Here is a 27,090-nt window from a genome sequence, read left to right on the forward strand (position 1 = left end):
ACTAAGGCACCAGGGAAGCCCTCAAGCAGAAATTTTTGACAGTGTATTTTGGTTAGGCAAACTATGATGTACCTGTGTAATCAAAGACTAGGCGGCTATTCAGTTGTCCTCCGGAAGAATACTTATTGTTATGACTTTCCAAGGAGCAAGAAGGCACTTTAAAAAAATATGTGTGTGTATGTGTGTATGTGCAAAAAGGATATTACTGTTATTTAAAATTAAATAAGTCTGGTGAGAATTTTGCTAATGAAACAGTTTGTCTGGAAGTTGTGCTGACCTAAGTTTATTTCAGTTCCAGTGTATGCGATGGTTTCCAAACCAGGGACATGAAAATGGTAGTTTTCTGCAGGGAGTCCTAGAGATTTGGTGTGTCCTTTCATGTCAGTGGTGCTAGTGGTAGAGAACCAGCCTGCCAGTGCAGAAGGTGTAAGAGGCTCGGGTTTGATCCCTGGGTCACAAAGATTCCCTGGAGGAGAGCATGGCAACCCACTCCAGTATTCTTGCCTGGAGAATCCCAGGGACAGAGGAGCCTGGTGGGCTACCGTCCATCGGGTACAAAGAGTCGGACACAACTGAAGTGATTTAGCACACATGCATTCATGTCAGCGCTATGGTGAAGGGAAAGAAGATGACAAGGAGGAGAAAATTAGGGCACAGATGAGATGAAGGTGGCTTCAGTTTCGGAGATAGACAGGATGCCGTCACTGTGCGTTTGCCAGTAATCTTAACCTGTCACAGCACATGAGGAGAAGGCATGTGCTGCGGGACTGGGGGCCGTGAGGCTTTCCTTGAGTCTGCTCCGTGGGCCCCAGGCCACCGCTGACACCCAGGACCGTGCATGGGAGGACCCAGTCCCAGGCAGAAGCTACCTGACAGAATAGTGCCCTTGCCCCACAAAGCTCCTCTGGCTTTCCCTAAACCTCAGGATGTTAGGTACTCCTCACCTCAATAAGGACTAAAGGTCCAGATCCCTTTGATTCCAAGGCCCATGGGCTGTTTCCATGAAGCACTGCTGCCCTGGAAAGCATGCAGTCCAGCTGGGTAGGTAAATCTGACAAGTAAAATGTTTATAGAAAAATATGACCATGGTCAGTATTAAGCGTGGAGCAATCAATATATGGGTTGCACTGAATTCACAGGAGAAAAAAGATCCCGTGAAAGCTGTACCAGGTTTGAAAGAAGTCAGTTTTGAATTGAGCCTTGAACAATGGGGAGGATTCAGTTAGATGATCTGTGAATCTCTGGCTTCTTCCCCCAAATGGCTCAAGAAGCAAGGTCTTCTAACAGGAATTAGCAGGCTGAGCCTCCCAGGAGAAGGTGGGAGAACAATCTCATCATCATTTTCAACTCAAAGAGTTTTTCCTATTGACAGGTCTTCACCTGCTTTAGGGCTTAGATAGATTATCTGGTCAGACCAGTCAGCCCTGAGGGTTGCTAGACCACACCTATCCACCATCCTTGGCACCCTTGGGGAGAGTGCTAACCTTCCCCTTGACATTTCCCTTCCAGACAAAGCTAATCAGAGCCACCCATTACCTCTGTGCCCAGAAGCCCCTGTGTTCCAGCAGGAAGCATCACTCAGATTGCTAAGAACTGAGAGGAACTTGTGGAGACTGCTCCTAAAATTCTGTCTTTGCATTCAGCTGTTTAGTTGCTAAGTCGTGTCTGACTCTTTACAGCCCCATGGACTGTAGCCTGCCAGTCTCCTCTGTCCATGGGATTTCGCAAGCAAAAAGACTGGAGTGGGTTGCCATTTCCTTCTGCAGGTTTGCATCCTGGGAGGACACTAAAGCTCCAATTGACACCTGCATCTTGTGTGAAGATGCTGGAAGAGAGGCGTGATTGGGGAGTGGGGTGCTCGGGTTCAGGAAGCAGCTGCCTTGGAAAGGGCTGCGTGGACACAGAAATGGGGGGTGAGGACCCTGCCTGCAGATGGTCTCCGCAGAGGTGGGGTTGCACTGGGAGGCAGAAGGAGTGGATATAATGTTCCAAGGCTTTCCAGGTGTCCTTTCCTCCCCCCCTTCCTTGGAACATCTCCCTCGCCATCCCTTTTCCCCACCTCTCCCGCTCTCCTCTGCCCGCCTCTGCTTTCTTCTTGGCCTCTCTCTCGTTCTTCCTCTGCCGGTTGGACCCCAACCCGTGGATTCTTCCTGCTTCCCCTCTCCAGCCTCCGCCGGCCTCTCGCCCTCTGCCCTGCTTCTGTCCCTCACGCGCTTCCGTTGCTGTCGGTCCTCTTTCCGTCTCTGGGTCTTCCGCTCTCTGGGTTGATTCTCCACTGTGCTGCTTCTCTTCCCCTTTCTCTTACTTAGTATCGGGTGTGCACCTGCTCTCTGACTGCGTGGTCCCTGTGCACAGTGTGTCAGGGTGGGCGAGGAGGTGCGATGCACGGTGGGGCTGGGGGTGCTCATTTGCTGCACGACTGCCTCTTCCTGGGGAGCTTGGTGGGGTGGGGTGTTAGGGGGAGGCGTGTCCTGAGGTTTACACCTGCTTTATTTTCAAAAGAGTTTCAGGAATCCTGTGAGGTCAGCAGAAATGTAGTCTAGAGGGTCTCAGACGTTCCCTCTGTCCCCAGGTCCATTAGCAGGAGTGGGGTCTCTGGGACTGAATTCCTAGGTTAGGAGGCAAGAAGCCGGGGATTGCAGGAGCAATTCCAAAATAAGGAGATCAGCACCACAAAGGCGTAGCTTTCTTCTTCATCCTGGAAATATCCTCAGGTCATTTCAGGGAAAGGGGAAGTTTGAATCAAAAAGTGATAAAATAGCCATCTTATCCCTCAACAACTACAACAGAACACCCTGCCATGGCTGATGTCTGGTGTTTAACACTAAAGTGCATCTCTGAAGCTCCCCTTTAACTTCCCATGTATGTACTGCGGATGGCTCTCCATCCCAGGTCCTAAGCTTGTGTTTTTCATAAAAAGTATTGATGGAATAAATAGTGTTTAGGCTTTTGGGTAACCATTCCAGCTTCCTCTTGGGTCCTCGTCGCTTTGTCTTTGGCTGTTGCAAGAACTGAGTGTTCCAAGTGGCCATTCGCATCACACAGGTGACTGGGGCAGTTCTGGGAGACAGCACAGTGTACACCGCCCTGCTCAGTTAGAGGGGGAAGGGAGTGGGGGTGGGTGGCTGTTGGTTGTTTTCCCTGCCTGCAGCTAGCCTGTTCCAAGTGGTCATTCTCTTTAACTTTGTGTTTCAATTTTTCTTCTATTGTGAGCACAAGATCTTCTGGTCACATTACGTGTGTGTGCAGTGGTTCATCCTGATCCTGGAAAGTGAACATTGTCAGAGCTCTGGAGTTTCTCTTCTTGTTACATCTCTTCGTGAGCTCTCCAGATGCTCTAGGAGTCCAAGACTCCTCTAAGCAGTGTGGGCTTGTCTGCTTTCCTTCAAAGCTCACTTGTACTTTTATGTAGTGATGCCAAATAGGGGAAATGGAAAATAGGAAAGAAGGGAAAATGGCTCACAAGCTTGACACTCCAGGTAGAATCATAAGTATACATTCAAGGAACTGAAACACTGAAAGTAAAAGCAGTCCTTTATTCCACCCCCCGCCCCAACTGATATTTCATGTCTCTCCTTGGAGCTCATGACTGGAGCAGTTACTTACACTTAGGTTAAAGGAAGCTAAATGTACATAATTTCATTTCTTAATAGGTTAAATGACCATGTATTATCTGACATATAAAAGATTATGTACATTGCATCTAGATGTGCTCCTAAAGTAAAGAAACTTTGCCCCAAGGCTGTAGTTTGGCAAGTCTGTCTTGGGAGTGGTAAGAAAGGGGCAAGGTGTTCTTTAGTTTCAGTGAGCAAGAATGTCTTGAAACCCCCACTAAGGCCTCCTTTTTGGTAGATTGCTACTGAACACTTGTAAAGCCCTTCTTGAGATGAATAAGGAGAATACTGGAGTTTTCAAACCCTTAACACAGCAATGACTGTTGGCCATGGATGTTCTCTCTAGACCTCCTTACATTTAATGTCTTTCTTCCCTTTCTTATTTTGTAAGTACAATGAGGTTGATGCTCTAAACAGAAAAAGGATATGTGAGTATAGCAAGGAGAGATAAGAAAGTCTTCCTTAGTGATCAATGCAAAGAAATAGAGGAAAACAACAGAATAGGAAAAACAAGAGATCTCTTCAAGAAAATTAGAGATTCCAAGGGAACATTTCATGCAAAGATGGGCTCGATAAAGGACAGAAATGGTATGGACCTAACAGAAGCAGAAGATATTAAGAAGAGGTGGCAGGAATACACAGAAGAACTGTACAAAAAAGATCTTCACGACCAAGATAGTCACGATAACGTGATCACTGACCTAGAGCCAGACATCTTGGAATGTGAAGTCAAGTGGGCCTTAGAAAGCATCACTACTAGCAAAGCTAGTGGAGGTGATGGAATTCCAGTGGAGCTATTTCAAGTCTTGAAAGATGATGCTGTGAAAGTGCTGCACTCAATATGCCAGCAGATTTGGAAAACTCAGTGCTGGCCACAGGACTGGAAGAGGTCAGTCTTCATTCCAATCCCAAAGAAAGGCAATGCCAAAGAATGCTCAAACTACCGCACAATTGCACTCATCTCACACGCTAGTAAAGTCATGCTCAAAATTCTCCAAGCCAGGCTTCAGCAGTATGTAAACCGTGAACTCCCAGATGTTCAAGCAGGTTTTAGAAAAGGCAGAGGCACCAGAGATCAAATTGCCAACATCCTCTGGATCATGGAGAAAGCAAGAGAGTTCCAGAAAAACATCTATTTCCGCTTCATTGACTATGCCAAAGCCTTTGACTGTGTGGATCACAATAAACTGTGGAACATTCTGAAAGAGATGGGAATCCCAGACCACCTGACCTGCCTCTTGAGAAACCTGTATGCAGGTCAGGAAGCAACAGTTAGAACTGGACATGGAACAACAGACTGGTTCCAAGTAGGAAAAGGTGTACGTCAAGGTTGTATATTGTCACCTTGCTTATTTAACTTATATGCAGAGTACATCATGAGGAATGCTGGGCTGGAAGAAGCACAAGCTGGAATCAAGATTGCTGGGAGAAATATCAATAACCTCAGATATGCAGATGACACTACCCTTATGGCAGAAAGTGAAGAGGAACTCAAAAGCCTCTTGATGAAAGTGAAAGAGGAGAGTGAAAAGGTTGGCTTGAAGCTCAACATTCAGAAAACAAAGATCATGGCATCTGGTCCCATCACTTCATGGGAAATAGATGGAAAAACAGTGGAAACAGTGTCAGACTTTGTTTTTTTGGGCTCCAAAATCACTGCAGATGCTGATTGCAGCCATGAAATTAAAAGACGCTTGCTCCTTGGAAGGAAAGTTATGACCAACCTTGATAGTATATTAAAAAGCAGAGACATTACTTTGCCAACCAAGGTCCGTCTAGTCAAGGCAATGGTTTTTCCCGTGGTCATGTATGGATGTGAGAGTTGGACTGTGAAGAAAGCTGATCGCCGAAGAATCGATGCTTTTGAACTGTGGTGTTGGAGAAGACTCTTGAGAGTCCCTTATACTGCAAGGAGATCCAACCAGTCCATTCTAAAGGAGATCAATCCTGGTTGTTCATTGGAGGGACTGATGCTAAAGCTGAAACTGCAATACTTTGGCCACCTCATGCGACGAGTTGACTCACTGGAAAAGACTCTGATGCTGGGAAAGGTTGGGGGCGGGAGGAGAAGGGGACGACGGAGAATGAGATGGCTGGATGGCATCACCGACTCTGTGGACATGAGTTTGAGTGTACTCCGGGAGTTGGTGATGGACAGGGAGGCCTGACGTGCTGTGATTCATGGGGTTGCGGAGAGTCGGACACGACTGAGCGACTGAACTGAACTGAACTGAAGTTTAAAATGTAACTATTTTTAATTGATGTGATTAGTCTGATACTTTATTATATGATTTGTGAAATTTCTTATGTGGAAATTTTAATACTTCATTTTTCCTTTGCTGTGTTAATATCTTTATTCCTAAAAGATTTTATATTTTAATAGATTTCTATAGAAATTGACTTTGTGATGTATGTACAGTCTGTGAAAGATATTAACTTAGAGTTTACTCAGCATTGGTTTTTATAATTAAAATATAAAATTAACTTAAAAATTAAAGTTTCTGGCAATGCAAAAATAAGTAAGTATTAAATAAAACACCAAAGGATCCTAGTGTTTCACAATCTACATATTAACTTTCATTGTGTAGAGAAAAAAACTGTTTCAAATCTACCACTGCTCCCTACACAGCATGAGATATTTAGTGGTAAATAACTTGGGCTTCCCTGGTGGCTCAGATGGTAAAGAATCTGCCTGTAATGCAGGAGACCTGGGTTCGATCCCTGGGTCAGGAAAATCCCCTGGAAAAGGAAATGGCAACCCACCCCAGTATTCTTGCCTGGAGAATTCCATGGACAGAGGAGTCTGGCAGGCTACAGTCCATGGGGTGGCAAAGAGTCGTACACAACTGAGCAACTAACAGTTTCACTAACTAGGGAACCATTTATCCACAGGTGGTTTTTTGGGATTTTTTGGGTTTTGTTTTTTTGTTTGAAACAGTGGCTTTGTTCCACTGCTTTCCTTCCTCTGAAAAAGTACAGCGTATATTGAGTTCCTTTGTCACTTCCTTCCCCAGACTGACTATCTTCTCACAGTGGGAAAATCCCGTGTTCCATTTTCTGATGTTTTACATTTTCCCTTTAATTTTTTCTAAGCCCCCATCATCACTAAATGGTGTATCTTGTTGTCCTTTACTAAAACTAAAGAATTTGTAATAAATTAAGAATGGTTCTACATTGCCTTTTATCTGACTAGCATCTGTGGGTGTCAGCTGCCAACAAGTAGCTCGGGTGTCTGGGCCGCTCCTGAATGCTCACAAGCTGACACACTCTCTTCTGATAAAAGGTACCTTCAAATATGCATGTGCCTTTCAGTATAAATTTTGTATGCTTGAACACTTTCTGTAAGAGAATCAGTTGACCTAATAAAGTGACTTGGCTGGGACTTTGAAAAAGCTGGATATAAATATTGCTAGAATTTATAGAGCAAGCATAAATACTTCACTCTGAGCTTTGCTGAGCATTTTCAGGATGTTTCTGAGCACATTTGTGAAATCAGAGCTTATCCCAGGAAAAGGGCCTGGGGGAGTGAGGACAGAGTTAGTCACATAGGATCACCAGTCCTCCCAGGGAGGCTTCAAAGTAACGGCTCCCCCTTAACATTTTCATGTTAAGGAGTGGGTTTTATTTTCTTAGTTCTTACCTAATCATCTACCCTAGTTTTGTTGATATGTGTACAGCCCTTACCTAAAAATCTACATGTCTGAGTTCAGACATACCTTGTTAAGACTGTCTTGTTCAAACACAAATGTTCTCCGGAGAGACACTGTGTCTGTATGGGTGATAAGAACTGAAATCAGAGTATTGCCAGTCTTATATTTAATGGAATATTTTATTCTCCTAATTCTGTTCAAGATACTAAAAAAAAAAGTCTATCTCTAATTTGACATTCGTAATGAGTGAAGTATTATTGCTTTAAAGCTACCATTGTAGAGGAAGATTAGTGTGTGGTGATGGTGGTGGTGGTAGTAATGGTGGTGGTGATGGTGAAGGTGGTGAAGGTTGAACCTGAGACATGTTCTGCAGAATACTGAAGCCCTTCTTCAAGGTCAGGAGATGACTCTGCCCTTATATGTACAGTCTTTTTTATTTTGCAATACACAAAGCTCATGAAGAGATAAGAATATATAATTTTCTTAATGCAGTTTTGCATTTGCTGTTTTATTCCACAGCTTTTAATTTTATAATGAGATTTTGATGCCAAGTTTCATGTAAGCAATGAGCTGTCATTAATTGATTAGGATGCACTGTGTCAGTTTCTTTGTTCTCTCATCTTGCTTGTCTGATGGATCAGAAAGTGGGATGGTTAACAAAGAAGTCACTGAGGTACAAGAGGGGTGTGTTCCAGACTAATTGGTGTGAATGCTACCTTTACAGTGCTGATAGAGTGTTCATTTTATCATCATTTTCCAACGTGTCTCCTTGGTGGTATGATCCCTCCCTCTACCTTCCCCTCTGTCTGTGAACAGAGCTTGATAAACAGAAGAACAAATATGACTGCTTGCTTTGTCCTGATCTTAATTCCATAGTTTTAAGCAAATGCCTCACTGTGGGCTCTGCATCTCTCCCACCATATGCTGAGATCTACTTGGGGCACTCTAAATCATGCGGAATTAGAAGCTGTGCTCTGTATCTGACCTGCTGGCTTGTGGACGCCCACTTCCACTGCAGCTGGCAAACACTGGTGGTTTATTTTGGGGCTGGTATATAAGAGGCTGTGTCTGAAGGCTGGGCGTTGTCAGATAGGGACTGAGATTGTCTTGTAATGTGGCCTCAACTCTTGTCTCCTTGCCCAGACTGCACTCTCGAAGCTCAGCCCAAATATGTTAGAGGTGGGAAGCGTTATGGACGCAGATCTTTACCTGAATTTCAAGAATCCGTGGAGGAGTTTGCAGAGGTGACCGTCATTGAGCCACTCGATGAAGAACCACAGCCTTCACACATTCCAGCCAGTGAGCACAGCGAGGTAAGAAATTGGACAGACACATCCATCTGGACCACAGGTGTGGAGACCTGTGCGTACCCACACCCTTGTGGTGCAGACACAGGAGGACTGAGGGGTTTATGGCTTTTCTCAGCCACTTTTTTTTCATCTACATGCCAGTCTTGTTACTTGCCTTTTGGATATCTATGACTGCTTTTTCTGTTGTTTATATGTTTCAGCTTTTGAAGAGCTGATGTTTCTGTGCATATTTTATGTATATACAGTTTTAATTCAGTTATTTTTATATTATCTGAGGTCTGCCACTTCTAGCTCTTCTTGGGAATATCTCTCTCCTCCAAGGCACTGTCATTTTTAGTTATGTAAAAAGCTAATCAGCTCCCTCCCTGCAAACTATAAAACAGCTACAGTGACAGGTAAGAAGTGAAAGCAGTTTTCAGGCATTTCAGGAGCCAGCATCTTATCTTTTGTGGTGGCGTAAAGCAGCTTTGCAACTTTGTCTTTGTCACAGGGCTCAGCAATTGCCAGGGCTCTTATCAGTTCTGTCGCCCCCAGGCGCATCTGACTCCCCAGCAATCAGAGATCCCTCTGCTTCCCTCATCTCCCTGTTTTCATTTTACATTTTGCTATAATCTACCAATAAGAAAGAGGCAGTAGCATTTTCTTTTTTTTTCTTTATGGCTCATTTACCAGCATCCCATTTATAGAACATGATTGAAAGTGCCATGCTGAGCAAGCTCTAAATATTTCTTGCAAATCCCAGCTTCGTCTGGGGATGCAGATATTTCAGATGCTCATATAAGCTGGAAAAGAGACAAAAGAGCCTCAACTTCCTTAAAGTCATCTGTAGATCACAGGTTAAGCAGGGAGTATGTGTTTGTTGCCATTAACATTCATCTTCAGCTTGCTGATATATCTACAAGAAGCTTGCTCCAATAATGTCCCCAGCAAGCAGATACCTGGCATCTTCAACTTTCTAGAATACCCACAAACCCAAGGGTAACCAGAGAGAGTCCCAGTATTGAGCAGAATTGAGACCAATCACAAGTGCTGCAATTTAGAAGACACGAGACTGGCCTGTTAACCCAAAGAGGCTTGCGCTGCTTTTTAGAATCAAGTGATACCTGTCCTCACAATAGAAGTGAAGGAGCAGGGGCAGAAATGCGAGTGAGAAGAGAGGAAGAAAAGCAGCTGAAGGGGGTAAGAAAGATAGAAACCACAAAAATGGTGTGAATGGTGCAGGTGAGAGGTGATGGCTAAAAAGAGAAAGGCTGTGAGAAGCAGCACGGATGGCACTGCAACCTCACAGCACCAGGGGCCACGGGTCTGGGGCAGAGACCTCTACCCATCTTGGTTCAGTCCATTTCAGACCCTTTCTTGGGTCACTTCGAGAACTTAGATAGGGCCCTTCCCACAGTAAAACACATAGAAATCGCACTCACAAGTGTTCCGTTTACTATTTCAGGTAAGCAAGTAATTTGCATACTTCAGTTACTGCAGTGTTTGAACTATTTATCTTGCTGTCAGGAAGGGTATCAAAATTACAACATTAAACCTGTTTCATAGCCCTAACTAGTGTGGAATGTATCTGAGACATTTCTCTGTGAAAAAAATAATTGGTTAAAATAGGGCTCCACACTTGATGGGGGAAGATTTTGTTATTTGGAAAACACTTTTAAGTCTAGTATCTCCTTTCTCCAACTGTTTTCAGTACAGAGGTACTGTTATTTGCTGCTAAGAAATTAAATGGTTACTTATTTTTGTGTTAGGCGAGTTTCTAATTACCATCTGGGGATACCCAGAAAGTTCTTGGGCAGAATTGATTTTGTTGCTGGCAGGATATTTCTTATGTCTTTATTTAATTTCATCTACTTTGGCTTTATGTGTAAATGAAGTTAAGGGTTGAGGCCAGAGTCTGGGCAAAATCTTGCTGCTTATACTTAGTACAAGGCTATATTGGGAGAATCATTTCACCCCTTATAAGCTGCAGCTTCCCTAACTCCTCTAGAAATCTCTTAGGTGTGACCTTTGGACACTATATGGAAGTTTTGGCGTAACAACCCACCATCAAAGAGCCCTCTATTGAGGGCTGGAGAACGTCATTTGTCTCTGTCTGCTCTCCCCAAGGACTCTACTGACTTGACTTCGGGAGTTTGTTATAGCCCAACCAGAACACCTGTAGCAAATCAGATAACATGTTTTTACCTCCCTCTTTATTTATTGCTAAAAGTGGACTCAAAGTTCATCCAGCTGCTTTCTTGTCTAAAAATGAAGTGTTTTGTGAACTGAATGGAGCCTGTTGGTTTTCAGATCGATTCATCATGTTTACAGCATGATGCATGAGGTTTTGATGTTCCTGTTGGTAGTGAGACGGGCTGGCCTCTGCTTCATGCAGTCACCTTGGCTGTGGGTCACATGCACTGCCCTCACGATCTGCAGCTTAGTTTTGCCATCATTGGTCTTAATTGCAACCGGTTGTGTCAAGGTGGCACTGCAGTTTCCTGGCCAGTTTCTGTAATCATTTCAGCCATCGAAAGCCACTCTGTTGGTCGACTCAGATCATGCTCTGGGCAGCACTGGCTTGCTCTAGACACCCTTGTCTCTTCTACAGAAGCTATCTGGGGCTCCTCAGAGTACTGGGGCATCTTCCCTATTCTAGAGTGGCCCTCAGGTGGGGAAGATGGGGAGGGCAATGTTCTAAATGAACTGTGGGATTTGTTTATTCTTAACTTACAAGTTCAGTATCTGTCAGGAGGTCTTTTTTTTTTAATACAAACAGCCAGATTGCAGATTTCTGCATGAATAAATGGGTTTTATTGCATCTCAAGCTACCAAATCACTTCTTTCCAAACTAAATTTTTTATTTTGTATTGAGGTATAGCTGATTAACAATGTAGTTAACAATGTAGTTTTAGGTGAACAGTGATGGGACTCAGCCATACATAGACATGTATCCATTCTCCCCTAAACCCCGCTCCCATCCAGGCTGGCACATAAAATTGAGCAGAGTTCCATGTACTATACACTAGGTCCCCCATTGGTTATCCATTCTAGATATAGCAGTGTGTACATGTCCTTCCCAGAGTCCCTAACTGTCCCTTCCCCCTGGCAACTGTAAGTGTGTTTTCTAAGTCTGTGAGTCTCTTTCTGTTTTGTAAGTTCATTTGTGTCATTTCTTTTTAGAGTCCACCTATAAGGGATGTCAGGATAGTTCTCCTTCTCTGTCTGACTGACTTCACTCCATATGACACTCTCCAGGTCCATCCATGTTGCTGAAGATGGCATTATTTCACTGTTTTTAAAGGCTGAGTAATATTTCATTGTATATATATACCACATCTTCTTTATCCTTTCCTCTGTCAGTGGACATTTAGGTTGCTTCTGTGTCTTGGCTTTTTTAAACGGTGTTGCAGTGAACATTGGGGTGCGTGTTTCCTTTCAGATGTTTTTTTCCGAATATATGCCCAGGGTCGGAATTGCTGGATCATACGGTAGCTCTATTTTCAGTTTTTTAAGGAACCTCCATACTGTTCTCCACGGTGGCTGTACCAATTTACATTCCCACCAACAGTGTAGGAGGGTTACCTTCTCCCCTCACAGCATTTGTTGTTTGTGGATTTTTTGATGATAGCCATTCTTTCAGGGGTTCTTTATTGTACTGCTAGTTTCTTTTTTCTTCCTCTTGGCTGCCTCTGGCCCTTTTGTCTCCTGCCCTTGGGTGTTAAGAATTTCTTCCTTGGGTGTGTTTGTTATCAGGAACTCATATTTCCATGTGGCTTTGCAGTGTTAAAGGCAGGAGTGGGCTGGGTCTCCTGTGACATGACTATTTCATGAGGAGCAGTCAGATGGGGAGCTAGAGACAAGTCTGCTTGGTTTGGCTCCAGGTTTCTTTGACTCCTGAGCCCTGGCTCAGGAGTGCCTGGCTTGCGTTTAGACTAAAGTTTTTCCTGTCCTCAGACAAGCCTCATTTTTTCTTCTAAAGTGACTTGAGAGTTGTCTTTTTCTTTTTTTTGATGAAGACCACAGGACCTGAATCTGTTATCAGAAGTTCAATAATGAGGAAGTCCGGCTGTTATTACCCAACAGAATAGTTTTCAGATCTAGGATGAATCAAGTAATAATCCTCTTTATTTAAGGAGTTTGGAGAGGTGGGCAGTAGAATGGAATGGTGTCACAGTTCAGTCGCTCAGTCATGTCCAACTCTGCAACCCCATGGACCACAGCATACCAGGCCTCCCTGTCCATCACCAGCTCCCGGAGTTTATCCAAACTCATGTCCATCGAGTTGGTGATGCCATCCAACCATCTCATCCTCTGTTGTCCCCTTCTCCTCCAGCCTTCAATCTTTCCCAGTGTCAGGGTCTTTTCTAGTGAGTCAGTTCTTCACATCAGGTGGCCAAAGTAGTGAAGTTTCAGCTTCAGCATCAGTCCTTCCAATGAATATTCAGGACTGATCTCCTTTAGGATGGACTGGTTGGATCTCCCTGCCATCCAAGAGACTCTCAAGAGTCTTCTCCAACGCCACAGTTCAAAAGCATCAATTCTTCGGTGCTCAGCTTTCTTTATAGTCCAACTCTCACATGCATACATGACTATTAGAAAAACCATAGCCTTGACTAGACGGACCTTTGTTGGCAAAGTAATGTCTCTGCTTTTTAATTTGCTATCTAGATTTGTCATAAAAGGTTGGGGGCGGGAGGAGAAGGGGACGACCGAGAATGAGATGGCTGGATGGCATCACCGACTCTGTGGACATGAGTTTGAGTGAACTCCGGGAGTTGGTGATGGACAGGGAGGCCTGGCGTGCTGTGATTCATGGGGTCGCGGAGAGTCGGACACGACTGAGCGACTGAACTGAACTGAACTTCTTTCCAAGGAGTAAGCGTCTTTTAATTTCATGGCTGCAGTCACCAACTGCAGTTATTTTGGAGCCCCCAAAAATAAAGTCAGCCACTGTTTCCACTGTTTCTACTGTTTCCACATCTATTTGCCATGAAGTGAATTGGGCCGGATGCCATGATCTTAGATTTCTGATTATTGAGTTTTAAGCCAACTTTTTCACTCTCCTCAAGAGGCTGTTCAGTTCTTCTTCACTTTCTGCCATAAGGGTGGTGTCATTTGCTTATCTGAGGTTATTGATATTTCTCCCAGCAATCTTGATTCCAGCTTGTGCTTCATCCAGCCCAGCATTTCTCATGATGTACTCTGCATATAAGTTAAATAAGCAAGGTGACAATATACAACCTTGACGTACTCTATGTCCTATTTGGAACCAGTCTGTTGCTCCATGTCCAGTTCTGACTGTTGCTTCCTGATCAGCATACAGGTTTCTCAAGAGGCAGGTCAGGTGGTCTGGTATTCCCATCTCTTTCAGAATTTTCCACAGTTTATTGTGATCCACATAGTCAAAGGCTTTGGCATAGTCAATAAAGCTATGGTGTCACAAGTCACCTGTAAATGCTAGCCTCAGGGTGGCTTGTTTCCTTCTAGGAACTCATCCTGTAGAGATATGTTAGCAAACAGTCATCTGAAGGGATAAACAATAATCGCTACCGTGTTTCTCTGATGGCTCAGATGGTAAAGAATCTGCCTGCAATGCAGGAGACCCGGGTTCAATCCTTGGGTTGGGAAGATCCTCTGGAGAAGGAAATGGCAACCCACTCCAGTATTCTTGCCTGGAGAATTCCATGGACATGGGAGCCTAGTGGGGCCCCAGTCCATGATGTTGCAAAGAGTCAGATATGGCTGAGCAACTAACATACACACAAACACACGCATACACAGTTCCCCTCTAGGGTTGTTCCAGAGTAGGGGTATTGCTAAGGGTGTATATTTCATTCCTAGACTCTTGGTCTAGTTATGCACAGTGTCCTTTTTGCATCCTTATTTGGAAGACCTTCTCCCATATGTACAACAGATTATAAGTAATTCTCAGTAGCCACAATTCTCTGAGGTCTACCTGTAACTCCACCATTTTCCTCCCACCCAGGAAAACAGAGATGCTGGCAAGTAAGAGTGATTTTGTGGTGTGTGTGTTAGTCACTCAGTCGTGTCTGACTCTTTACAGCCCCCTGAACTATAGCCTGCCAGGCTCCCCTATCCATGGAATTTTCCAGGCAAGAATACTGGCGTGGGTTGCCATTTCCTACTCCAGGGGATCTTCCCAACCCAGGGGTCAAACCTGAGTCTCTTGCATTGCAGGCAGATTCTTTAAGGTCTGAGCTACCAGGGAAGCCTGATGTTATGGTAGAGATTGCTTTCAAGCACATAAATCTTTTAATATAAGTTACATGTGACGATCCAAATTGCCCCCATGACCATTCATGGTGCACCAACCATTGTGTCTTGTGCCTTGGGTGAGAACCCGTGTTATGACTATGGGATCACATTTCAGCCTCATCCTTTGAATAGAATACTTGAGTTCTGTGAGTTATAACACCTTGTTATGAGGTGTTTGGGGTTGTGTTTGAGTTTTGTTTCGGTTCACATAAGGTAAAACCCTAACATAAATTGTCAACGTTTTAATCATCTCCATCCTACCCTCCCCCAGTTTTATTCAGGCAATTTTATTCTTTCCTGATGAAGCAGAAAATAACTAACCTGTTAAGCATGCCTCCCCTACCAAGTTTACTTTACAAGGCCATAAAGCCATTGCATAGGGAAAGACCACTGTAATCTTGCTAAGTTTTTTACCACTAAAATGGTATTTTAGAATTTCACTTAGAAACCCTGAAGGCAAAACGTGCTAGTTCACGAGTGATGGTAGGTTCCACCATTAGGTTGAGATGTGCAGTCGCCTTTCAATTTAGTGTGTTTATCTGACAAATAGATCCCTTGGGAGTCTGACCTCTCTTCTGGGGTATTGAAAGGAAAATGGTGACTTTTCTTTGTTCGTAGGATCATTTTCACTCAAGGCAGTTCAGTTAGACATTCTATTCTGAATTAATCCAGACTAACAAAGGGTACTTTCTTGATTCCAAGGTATGATTAATGAGAAGGTTTTGGTGGTGGGGGTTTTTGCTTTACTTTGTGAAGAAACAGGTGAGTTTTTAGATTCCAAGAGTACATACCCACCCCACCCTCCTTATATGCAGTGGCCACTGAACTAACCTTGAATTTTATATTCACTTTTCTCCTAAGAGTAGCTGGAAGTGGGGGAGAAAAGCAAAACTAATTCTTGGTTCTATTCTGTATTATTCACACGGAGTGGAAAAGGTTGACAGTTAATACAGTTGGAGCAGGGCCACTTTGCTTTCTGCCCTCATTCAAAACACGGGACACCTTGTTAACTGTTTTCCTCCGCAGGGTATAAATCGGTCTAGTAAGATTCTTATCATGAGCCAGAGGCTTTAAACAGTGATTTCTTCAATTGCAGACAATAGGAGTGTAAGTCAAAACCTTGCAGTTTAAGTGAGGACCTGAGAGAGAAGTTAAAGCCGGCTGCTTCATTCAGCTGAGAATGGACATTAAATCAAGCCTTTGTGTCAGGACTGTGGGAGTAGGAGGGTGAGTGGGGGTGGTTGTTTAAAACCATAAACAGAAATGAAGGACCCCAACACTGATTTTACTACCCTCCATAAAAACCAAATTTCTTCAAGAAGTGCGAAACTGACTTAAATTCTCCTTATGTTCATTTTCATACATGCATAACTTTGTAGTTGAATTTCATGAATTATTCATTTGTGTTGTATAGAGCAGATATTTAATTTTGGAGCAAACTCCTTAGTAACTTAGAGAAGTTCTGCTAAGAGCTTTTGTAGTCAAACCTATTTTTCAGTTCCTCGCCCGTTAACATTGTTTGTTCTAGTCTTAGATAAAATAAGCAGTTTCATTACTGATGCCATTTGCTTCCATCAAATGATGTGAGATTATCAGGAGAGGTTTCCTTATTCATGGAATTCCAGTGATTCCCTTCATATTTCTTGAGTATTATTAGATCATCTGGCTATTCTCAGAGATGAAACACTCATTCAAGATGCAAATATAGATCATAAAAGTGATATAAAGACACCCCTTCAAAGCTAATAAGATGCTTTCATTCTAACATAGACACAGCTTTCAGATTTTCAGGTTTTGCTGTTCTGACAAGTCCTCCTGACTTCATCACAGAGGAGGTTCCTTTGGAATCCAGCCCTCATTCTCACTTCTTTCCAGGTCAACAATTTCTAATACTTATTTTCTAACTAGAAAATAGAATCGACAACACTTCAAAAAAAATTAACAAGTTAATTTAAGTGATAATAGTAACATTTTTCCAACTATAGCATTAGAAAGTATTTTTCAAATAGGAAAGCAGTATCCACTATCTGAGAGTGACTCAGATTAGCAGGATACCACAAGCAGATGTATGAAAGAATCCTTCCTTTCAGGACTTTAAAATCCAGTGAACTGAAACTTGGTAGAAAAGGCTTAAGGCTCAGACTCGTTTAAATTCAGCATTTCTTCACACTGGCAGTACCGCAGGCTGTTTGGCATTGCAGCAGGACTTATCTAAATGTGCATGCATTTAAAAATCATACATCAATTCTTGTTATCCCCAGCACTTACTTGTAGCTTTTAATTGCTTTTAAAGATAAAGGAACTGATTTGCATTCTAGTTGTGACAGCCCTGCAACTGAGCAGGTTGTCCCTGGGTTAAGAGATTAGGGTGTGGGGCTCTCAGGGCACCTTCATCGCCCCTTCACCTTCAGATGCTGGAAAGCTAGAGATGAAGTTCTCGAAAGTGTGTCCCTGCAGGGATAGTAAGTAGCAGCCTGGCTGGGCACACTTAGCTTCCAGTACCTGCCCACAGCATGGCTTTATAAATATTTAGAATTGTTAGTTAAATAGGCCATAGATGCTACACTTTTAAAAGTGCTAAGGTTTCCATCATAAATATTTTCCTAAACTGATCCTATTTTTGTGTAGAGACTTCCTATGCTTACCTAAGTGTGCTGTTCTTGTAAAATGGATACTATGGCTCAGTTTGTTGGGGGAGCTTTGTTACTTGAATAAATTTCCTTTCTCTTCTCTCTGGGCTTGCAAGATTTTCCCCTTTCAAAAAAAAAAAAAATCTGCTTAAGTCTGCTGAGATTGGCTCAGCTCAGCAACCTTTGCTGGGAAAGAATAGCCCCGTGTGTGCGCCATAATCGTTTTAATTAGCCGTACATTCTGAGGGGCACAGAGGTCTGCACTGGAGCAGATGGCTGCTGGGGGCTGAGGTTGGGCTATTGTGGCCAGGGGCCACGCCAGGCCCACGGGCTGCAGATGCTGGCCCAGCCTCGGGGCTGGCAGCTCTGGGATCCCAGAGGCTTGGGCCATCTGCTCCGCAGACCAGCCAAGCAGGTGTCCCTCCAAAAGAAACATTCCTGAAAGCAGGGCCGCTGTATGGCCCGCATGTGCGGGGCACCCTCGTCCAGCTGTAGGATAGCCTGAGAGCTGACCACAGTTACCAGCGTGACTGAGCTGCACAGCCCACAGCGTGGGTGCGGGACTCTCTTTGTTTGCCTAAGTGTGTGTAGGGGGTGGGGGGAGCTGCTTTCTGCAGCAGCCGTTTTAGGGCCAGGCAGCTTCTGACCATCTCCCCCCTGTCCACTCTCGCACAGACTGTTGGCCAGCACACATGACATGCTGCGTCCTGCCAGCTGTGGGGACACTGTTCAGAGTGCGGAGGCCCCCCAAGGAGGCCTCGCTCCTATGCGGAATCAAAGGTTGATTGCTTCATCACAACTAACATGCTCAAAGCTGTCGTTTCTACAGAGTCTCTTCTGGGTTTCTTCTTAAAGCTGATGCTGGTCTGTCTGCTGTTTATTTCCTCACCCAGGTCGCAGGAATAATAACTATAACATTTATTTACTTAACAGACACTTAGCACTTAATTTGTAGCATTCACTGTTTTAAGTGCTTTCCAAATACTAGCACACCCTCAGAGGTAGGTACCGTTATTCACTTACCCCTAGGGAAACTGCATGCAAGGATTAAGTAACTGACCCAGGCTTGCATAGCCCGTAAGTGAAGAATCCATGTCTGGAGCCTAAACCCTTTACCACATTATTGTTCTTGCTGAAATATTAACAAGAGCTAACATTTCCTAAGACCCAGGCATGTGCCTCCATGTCCCTACGGGAGGGGGTGGTCAGCCCCACTCTGCAGACAGAGTGGCAGAGCTTCACCCTGGCAGTCTCCCCAGCTACCATTTTGCCTCCAGAGTCAGGAAAAGCTGAGCTCCCACAGGATGATTTTTTTTTTGTTATTAATATCCATTCGTTCTCCAGTGAGAGGTTATTATAAGATTTCAAGGAAAGAAGTTGAAAATCCTTTTTCATTAATTAGTATGGAGAACACATCCCAGCAATTGCCACCCCTTCCTCTCCTACTTTTCCAGAGGTATTCATGATTACCTCCCTTCCAACACTCAGGGCATACTAGTGTCTGGAGACTACCTGCCAGGCTTTACTGCTGGGGAAAGCATCATCAATTAAAGGACCTGGCTCTTTTTATTGGTGGTATTCCAGTAGTCAAGAGATCTAATCCCCCTCTCCCCCACCTTCTAACCTGCCTTCCCCTTTCTCTCCCCCTGCTTTTTAATTGGAACTACTGGTTCCAGGCAGTGAGAATGAAAATAAATGAGCTGTGAATGAATTGGATCTGCTCCCTCCCACACTCACCCCCTGAAATTGCAATTTAATAACAAACATTCAGCCACTATGTGATATGTATCCCCTTAAAGGAACAGACCTATGGGAGAGACTGGGAAAAAGCATAGCAAAACATCTGGGTGGTAAACTCAATCTCCAGTTGAAGTGGTTTTGGGAAGAAAATGTAGCCCTTAGGATCAGTTTGCTTCCCCTTCTAATAGGGCTGGTCTTAGCTGGATCTGTGCTTCTTACACAGGGCTGAAGAGAAATGCTTGGAAAATTGTTACTCCTGGAGATGTTAAAATAAGTTATTCCTTACCTTGTCACCACTCACCCTAAGAGTTTGCGTGAAATCATTTAAATTGTTGTACCTGATGCCATTGGTTAGGCTGTCTGAAGGGTGCCTCTTTGGATGACCCTGGTCACAGTCCCCAAGGGAGGTCTCAGATGAGTGTCCCTCATCTTCCTGCTGCTGCTGCTGCTAAGTCGCTTCAGTCGTGTCCGACTCTGTGTGACCCCATAGACGGCAGCCCACCAGGCTCCCCCATCCCTGGGATTCTCCAGGCAAGAACACTGGAGTGGGTTGCCATTTCCTTCTCCAATGCATTAAAGTGAAAAGTGAAAGTGCGGTCGCTCAGTCACGACCCCATGGACTGCAGCCCACCAGACTCCTCCGTCCATGGGATTTTCCAGGCAAGAGTACTGGAGTGGGATGCCATTGCCTTCTCTGCTGATCTTCCTCCACTCTGCTAAATTTAGGAGGCATTGGCACCAGCAGCTTTTACCCTCCGGGAAGCACCTGGGCTTCCCACTGAGCTTGTTCTCCTGATCACAAGTCAGAGTGCAGGAGGACCTTGCTGACTAGTGGTACACACCCAGGGGGCAGAAGTTTCCCTTTCCCCCACCCCCAAGTCACAGGGAATTCATTCAGTGAGAATTCGAGGGCAGGTGGGCAAAAGAAGTAGTGAAGTTGTACCTATTTATATGGTATAAACAACCTTTATAACAGTAAAGGAAATGAAATTGTTTCCCACATTCCCTCAACTAAATATATATTTATTGTCTCTATTTCCTTCCAGTTTTTGTCTAATTGTATAAATGTGTTTTTTTCCAGTGGCATAGTGTTGATGGCATTTTTGTTGTGGTCTTTCATTTAACATTTTATCAGATGTATTTCATGCTCCAACATGGTTTTATAATTCTATAATGACTATATTATGATGTGTTATTATACTTTATGCCCCATTGTTTTTAAATTGTTTTCAATACTTTACTTTTACCATCAGAAATCATATGAAATTGGATCAGAAAGCATGAACATTTTCATGGCTTTTGATACATAAAGTCATTTCCTTTACTAAAAAGTAATATCCATTTGTATTGTTCCAATAACATTAATAGGTCTGTTTTATTTTCTTTCCCAAACAGCCTATTTTAAATCATAACCTTGTTGGTAATAGGAGTCATATCTTAAATACTTGGCTAATTTAATGGGAACAAGATGATTGCTTGGTTTTAATTTACGCATCTCTGAATGCTACTGAAATGAACCTTTCCCCATATTTAATTGGGTTGCCTCTTATATGAATTGTCTGTATTATTTGCATATCTGCTGGAGACTTGGCATTTTTCTTACAAATTTTTATAAATAACCAATACCTCCCAAAGGCAATCAAATTAATCCTTTAAGTTTAAACATGTTAATGAAAAGAAACTGCAAATATAAATTTAACATGTACTATATAAACACATGTCCAAGAAAAATAATGTCAAATTTTATTTGCTTATTTAGTGCCAGGCACAATTCTAGGCATTTTTACCCAGCTCTGTGAAATATGTACTACTTTATTCTCATTTTATAGATGGAGAAACTGAGGCAAAAGAGATTAAGAAATTTGTTCAAGTACAAACCCAGTAGGTAAGCCTGGGTTCAGAGCCAGGTGGCCGTCTGATTCCCACCCTCAGTAGTCAGACGTGAGAACCAGGAAGGAGGGGTGGCAGGGAAGCGGGAATCAGACGAGGCACCCAGTTGCATAGATTCATGAGATTTTGGAAATAGTACATTGAAGCCTCTTGCTCCTCTGAACTAATTAATTAATTCACTATTTTAATGAGTTGAGAAGTGAGACAATGTAAGAAATACATTTTTCTATAGCAAGACACACACCTTGTTGTGTTAGGAATTGTTGCCGAGCATTTTTTGAAGGTATGTGTTTGCATTTTTCCAACTATTGTCCAAGCAGGGGCTTGTCCCATGGTACCTATTCTCCTGCCATGTCTCGTTTCATTTCTGCTGTTAAAAAATCATCCCCTACATGTGACTCGATAGGTTTTATTCTGACCAATGGTTCTTAGATCACAGAAACCAACTTTATTTTTTTCAGGTGGACTGAATGGATTTCATTTTAGGGTGTTTCCAACTTACATGCTGAATGATGAATTTTCCCCATTTTGGGTGCTGCAATAATATGAACATTTAAGTCATTTGCTCTGTTGGTTGAGGAAATAAATGTGGAGGGATAGACAGGCAGGATGCTTTTATCAGGAAGCATAAAAATGTATCAGTTCAGTTCAGTCGCTCAGTCATGTCTGACTCTCCGCGACCCCATGAATCACAGCATGCCAGGCCTCCCTGTCCATCACCAACTCCCGGAGTTCACTCAAACTCAGGTCCACAGAGTCGGTGATGCCATCCAGCCATCTCATTCTCCATCATCCCCTTCTCCTCCCGCCCCCAACCTTTCCCAGCATCAGAGTCTTTTCCAGTGAGTCAACTCGTCGCATGAGGTGGCCAAAGTATTGCAGTTTCAGCTTTAGCATCAGTCCTTCCAATGAACACCCAGGATCGATCTCCCTTAGAATGGACTGGTTGGATCTCCTTGCGGTACAAGGGACTCTCAAGAGTCTTCTCCAACACCACAGTTCAAAAGCATCAATTCTTCGGTGATCAGCTTTCTTCACAGTCCAACTCTCACATCCATACATGACCACGGGAAAAACCATAGCCTTGACTAGACAGACCTTTGTTGGCAAAGTAATGTCTCTGCTTTTTAATATATTATCAAGGTTGAAAATAAAAACAATTGAATTCTGCCTAGAAACAATAGTGTAAGAAAAATCTGTGGAGGTCTATTTCCTCCATTGCTCCCTCCCCACCCCCAACACATCATCCGTTCGTCAGGTTTGCGGTCTGGAAATGTGGGCCAATAAAATTGTAATCACAATCAAGTAAAAATCACACTATGCCACAGTCCCTAGACTTATCATCTGTTTTAGTGACTTTGAGTTGTAATCTGTGAGTTGTCGTGAGCTTTTATACTTTCAGTTATGGCCTTTAAATGTCTCTCTATGGTGAGGATAACTTATCTCGGCACTGTCAGTTTGGGGTTTCAGATTAGTGTGGCAAATCTTGGTGAGCTCTTTGAAGCTGTACTCTATGCAGTATCTTTCTGAGTAAAACATGGAGCTGTGAAATCCTGGTAGATGGTTGTCCTTCAGTTCAGAAGAGAGGAACAAAATAGATGTGCCTAGGTTGGCTGTAGGAACTTCAACTCATATCAACTTGAACAAGCTACTAAAAGAAATCAATGTTTAACCTAAGAATTTTAGATTGCGCACTGTCTGCCATGAGGGATCCAAGCTCTGGAGACGAGAGTTAATTAGGTTTGCTTTCCTCTTGAGTTCATTTCAAGCATCTAAGAAATAAGTTCCCCTTGTGCAGTTCAGCCACCAAGGAGGGTGGACTGGTTATTTACGTTATCAAAGGCTGTTGTTCAGTCACTAATTCGTGTCCGACTCTTTTGACCTCAGGGACTGCAGCACGCCAGGTTCCTCTGTCCTCCACTGTGGAGTTTGCTCATATTCATGTCCATTGAGTTGGTGATGCTATCTATCTATCTCATTCTCTGCTGCCCCCTTCTCCTTTTGCCTTCAATCTTTCCTAGCATTGGGGTCTTTTCCAATGAGTCGACTCTTAGCATCAGTTATCAAAGGTAGCTTCATTCATAAAGCTGGATCTTTGCTGAGACAGCAGGAGGTTTTACAAGGGGGATACACTTTTCTCAACAGGGTTACCTGACTGCGATGGTTGTAGAACCTCGTAACAAGAGTAATTAGGAAGCTTGCTGATGAGGCCAAAGATCACTGTGTACCTACTCATGGCCACTGGTTGGAAGCAGCTTTGTGCCATGCTTGGCTCATGGAGCAAGGGCTGGATTTTGGTTCTGACGGATGCCCTAGGCTGAGTGCTTTTGTGTAATACACAAACTACACCTGTATGCTGTGACTTGGAAAAGACTCAGTAGAACATAGCATGATAAGGGGCAAAATGATCCAGTGCAGATCAGTTTCACTGTTTTTAATGTAGTAATTCACTGATAATGTACATTTTAACTTGAGCTTTCTAGCCTACCTGTTTGGGGTTGTACCTCTGTCTCCTCATTGGGCCACAAACACACCTGTCTCATTCTTGTCTCATGGGTCAGCAAACAGTCATTGCTCCTTTCTTTCCACTTGGCTGTCTCCAGCTTACCCCTCAGGTCTCAGTCAGATCTTGCTTCTTTCAGGAAGTCTACCCTGAACTTCCAAGGCTGAAGGATGCCCTAGTTAGGTACCCATTCTTGAACTCCTCCACAATAGCACTTAATACACTACAATATTGTTCTTTCTGTTTTCTTGTCTGCATGACTTTGTCAGCATATAAACCTCGTGAGAGAAGAACTATGCTTGTCCTGTTCATGGTTGTTTTCCAAAGATGTAGCATAATACCTCACACCTATTAAACATTTATTGAAGAACAAACTCATAAATGCATGTGTATAAACTCTTCTCAATTGATGGATTCAGTTGTGCTAGGTTTTGCTATTGAATAAGTGATGTCAGCTCACAAGGGAAATCCTTGGTGAGATGCTGCAGAAGGCTGTGTGGTATTTCTTAGGCATCTGCTCTCTACTGGCTCACTGATTGAGGAGAGCCTGCCTGGATAAATGCACTAGAGGGTCCTGAATCTTGCGACTTACTCAGATGATGTCAGAGTCAGAGAGTGATCTGGTCTTGGAAGAGCAGGGTTAGTTCTGAAGCACACTAACCTCCTCCTCTTGCCTCCTCTAGCACTGGAAGACACAGCACAGCGAGGAGTATGAAGCAGAAGGTAGGAACTGAGGGTCTGCCGGGCCGGCCTGGGAGGGAAGGGCTGCATTCCCCAGGCATTCTCTATAACCCCTTCCCAAGGCCCTTCCCTTCTTCCTAATAGCCCTATCTGCTGGAGGCCAGCTAAGAAGCAACCTGAAGTACAACAGCAACAAAAAATTCATTCCTAATTGATAGCTCATAGTTTTAAATCATTGCATTTAACATCATCCAAGATATGGCAGCTGAGATGTGGAATTTCACTTATGAGTTAATTACTGTCTTACATAGACTTTCACATCGTCCTAAACGATTTACTGATTAAATGCATCCCTTGACAAGTTTCATGGTGATCTCCTCACCAGCAGATGGCACTGTGGTTCAGCTGACAGATCTCCACCCACTTCACAGCCTACCCTGGATTAACTGTGCTTAAGTGTATTTACAAATTCTCTAGGTCTCCAACCTGTAAAGACACAGCAGTGATGGGCTTAATGTCTTTAGTAAATAGTAGGAGTAGCACTAAATACTCTTCTAAACTTCCCTGGTGGCTCAGCGGTTAAAGCGTCTGCCTTCAATGCGGGAGACCCGGGTTCGATCCCTGGGTCGGGAAGGTCCACTGGAGAAGGAAACGGTAACCCACTCCAGTATTCTTGCCTGGAGAATCCCATGGAAGGAGAAGCCTGGTAGGCTACAGTCCACGGGGTCGCAAAGAGTCGGAGACGACTGAGCGACGGAACAGAACGGAAGACATCTCCGAAACCCTCCAAGGTTCTTGCAGGCACACAGTATCATGCCAATAATTAGCTCATGTTTAAGTAATGACTTGACAGAATCTCTAATGTGAAAGTAGAAATCTTAACTAGAAGTGAGAACTTTTCATAGAGAATAAATATTTATTTTTAAATAATTAGGTTGATCTTTGTATCCTCAAATAGAATTTATCCTTAATATGTGCTTAGTCGCTCAATTGTGTCTGACTCTTTGCTACCCCATGGCAGCCCACCAGGCTCCTCTGTCCATGGAATTCTCCAGATTAGAATATTGGAGTGGGCAGCCATTCTCTTCTCCAGGATATCTTCCCAAGCCAGGAATCAAACCCAGGTCTCCTTCATTGCAGGCAGAATTGTTACCCACTGAGCCACCAGGAAACTGTCTATCCTTAATATACAGATAATTAATAACTTGCAACCATTTATTTTTTTAAGTTAGGTTGCTTATAGGTTAGAATATTCATGTGTAAAGATTTAGAAACAGGCTACTCTTGAGACTTTTATCATTATTTAATGGTATTTACCATGGAATTATTTCCTTCTCAGTAAAATAGTGCTTAGGCTATAAAGAAAGTAGAAATAAGAGAGTCTGGTATCTATAATTGAGGTAGGGTGTATAAAGCTCTTCAGAATGGCTCTCAACCAGCCTTCTCTTTCAATCACACCAAAGCCTAAGCCTGTTCACATTTTTCTTTGAAATAAAACAAACCTAGAACCTTGACATGACTGCACCAGAATATTTCTTATAGGGATATAACTGCCAGTGAACAAAAGAGTGTTGGTTGGCCTTCATTGCAGCCTAAGAACCAATGGTTCCACTTCATTTGAACTTCCAGATCAAATCAACACTTGGTAGTCTCTTTTTTATAGCATTTATTTTCAAAAGGCATATTTTTCTTTGAGTATAGGTGCTCTCTCTGTGCAGTTCTTTTAGGGACAATATGATATATGCTTTTATTTTAGGCCAGTTAAGGTTTTGGAACCCAGATGATTTGAAAGCCTCACAGAGTGGGTCTTTGGCTCCCCAAGACTGGATAGAAGAGAAACTGCAGGAGGTTTGTGAAGATTTGGGGATCACTCGTGATGGTCACCTAAACCGAAAGAAGCTGGTCTCCATCTGCGAGCAGTATGGTTTGCAGAATGTCGATGGAGAGGTGAGCACTGCATTGTATTTTTATTCAGGAATAGTCATCGTGATACAAACTAACCTGGCCACAGGCTGGAAATAGCCATGTTTTGGTTTCCTGCAGCAAGTTACAGAGACTCCATTCTCTTTTACCTAGCAAGTCAGCCATCAAGTTTCTGTCTCTGAGGAACTCGTGTTTGTCATGGGAAAAAAAAACTGAGCGTAGCTGATAATTACTGAACCCAAACTGTGTGTGCCTCACTGTGTTAAGCATGTTACCCCACATTATTATCAGACACCAGCTCAGTGTAGCCATGATGTCAGTCTCTTTGTAGATGTGGCATTCACAGAGTTAATGTGAGAAAGGCAGGACAGGGCAGAGTTCAAGAGAGTTGAGTTGGGGGAATACTTTGAAGCCCAGGCTGATAAGTTTAGTCTTTGGAGAGACAATCTTGATGCCATCCCTGGTTCTTTAGCAGATTACATAATACATTGGAAAAACTTATTTGCTAAGGGTGGTCTGAAGTTCTTTTATGGGGTATATTGGTGTAAAGAGAGCCTTAGATTAGGACACCAGCCAGGAGTCATCACAATAATCTGGTCATTAGGAAATGGAAAAGGGTAGGTTGGTGGTTTTGAAAACATACAACAAAAGAGTCTTGAAGAAACCCCAAGATGCTCTTGCTTGGTAAAATTCTCAACTTTACATTTTCTAAAAAATTAAGAGGGGTGGCAGGACTGGGTGCATGAACAGCCATGAAACAAAAGAACGTAATTAATTCCAAGACACATCTTTCAAAGAGTTGAAAATAAGGCTTAAAGGGACTTAGAGGTTAGGGCTGCAGTTGTACAAGCTTTGGGAAACTTTGATTATAATGATATTCGAAACCATGTT

At 43.3% G+C, this 27,090-nt stretch overlaps 1 protein-coding gene across 10 annotated transcripts in view; it reads left to right on the top strand.

Moving 5' to 3' along the window:
- NIN (ninein) overlaps window positions 1-27,090 on the top strand; it is a 144,027-nt gene that overhangs the window by 62,058 nt on the left and 54,879 nt on the right. For 6 of the 10 annotated variants that reach the window (XM_055435410.2, XM_055435409.2, XM_088839716.1 and 3 more), the window contains 4 exons: window positions 6,808-6,897; window positions 8,408-8,577; window positions 24,279-24,318; window positions 26,033-26,223. In XM_055435410.2, coding sequence (XP_055291385.1) covers window positions 6,808-6,897; window positions 8,408-8,577; window positions 24,279-24,318; window positions 26,033-26,223 — 491 coding nt within the window. The remainder of the gene's footprint in view (window positions 1-6,807; window positions 6,898-8,407; window positions 8,578-24,278; window positions 24,319-26,032; window positions 26,224-27,090) is intronic. The other 4 variants (XM_088839717.1, XM_088839713.1, XM_088839714.1 and 1 more) reach the window with 1 other exon arrangement.

Source organism: Moschus berezovskii, chromosome 9, assembly GCF_049115385.1.
Source record: "Moschus berezovskii isolate FMDL1 chromosome 9, NW_MosBer_1.0, whole genome shotgun sequence".
NCBI lineage: Eukaryota > Metazoa > Chordata > Mammalia > Artiodactyla > Moschidae > Moschus > Moschus berezovskii.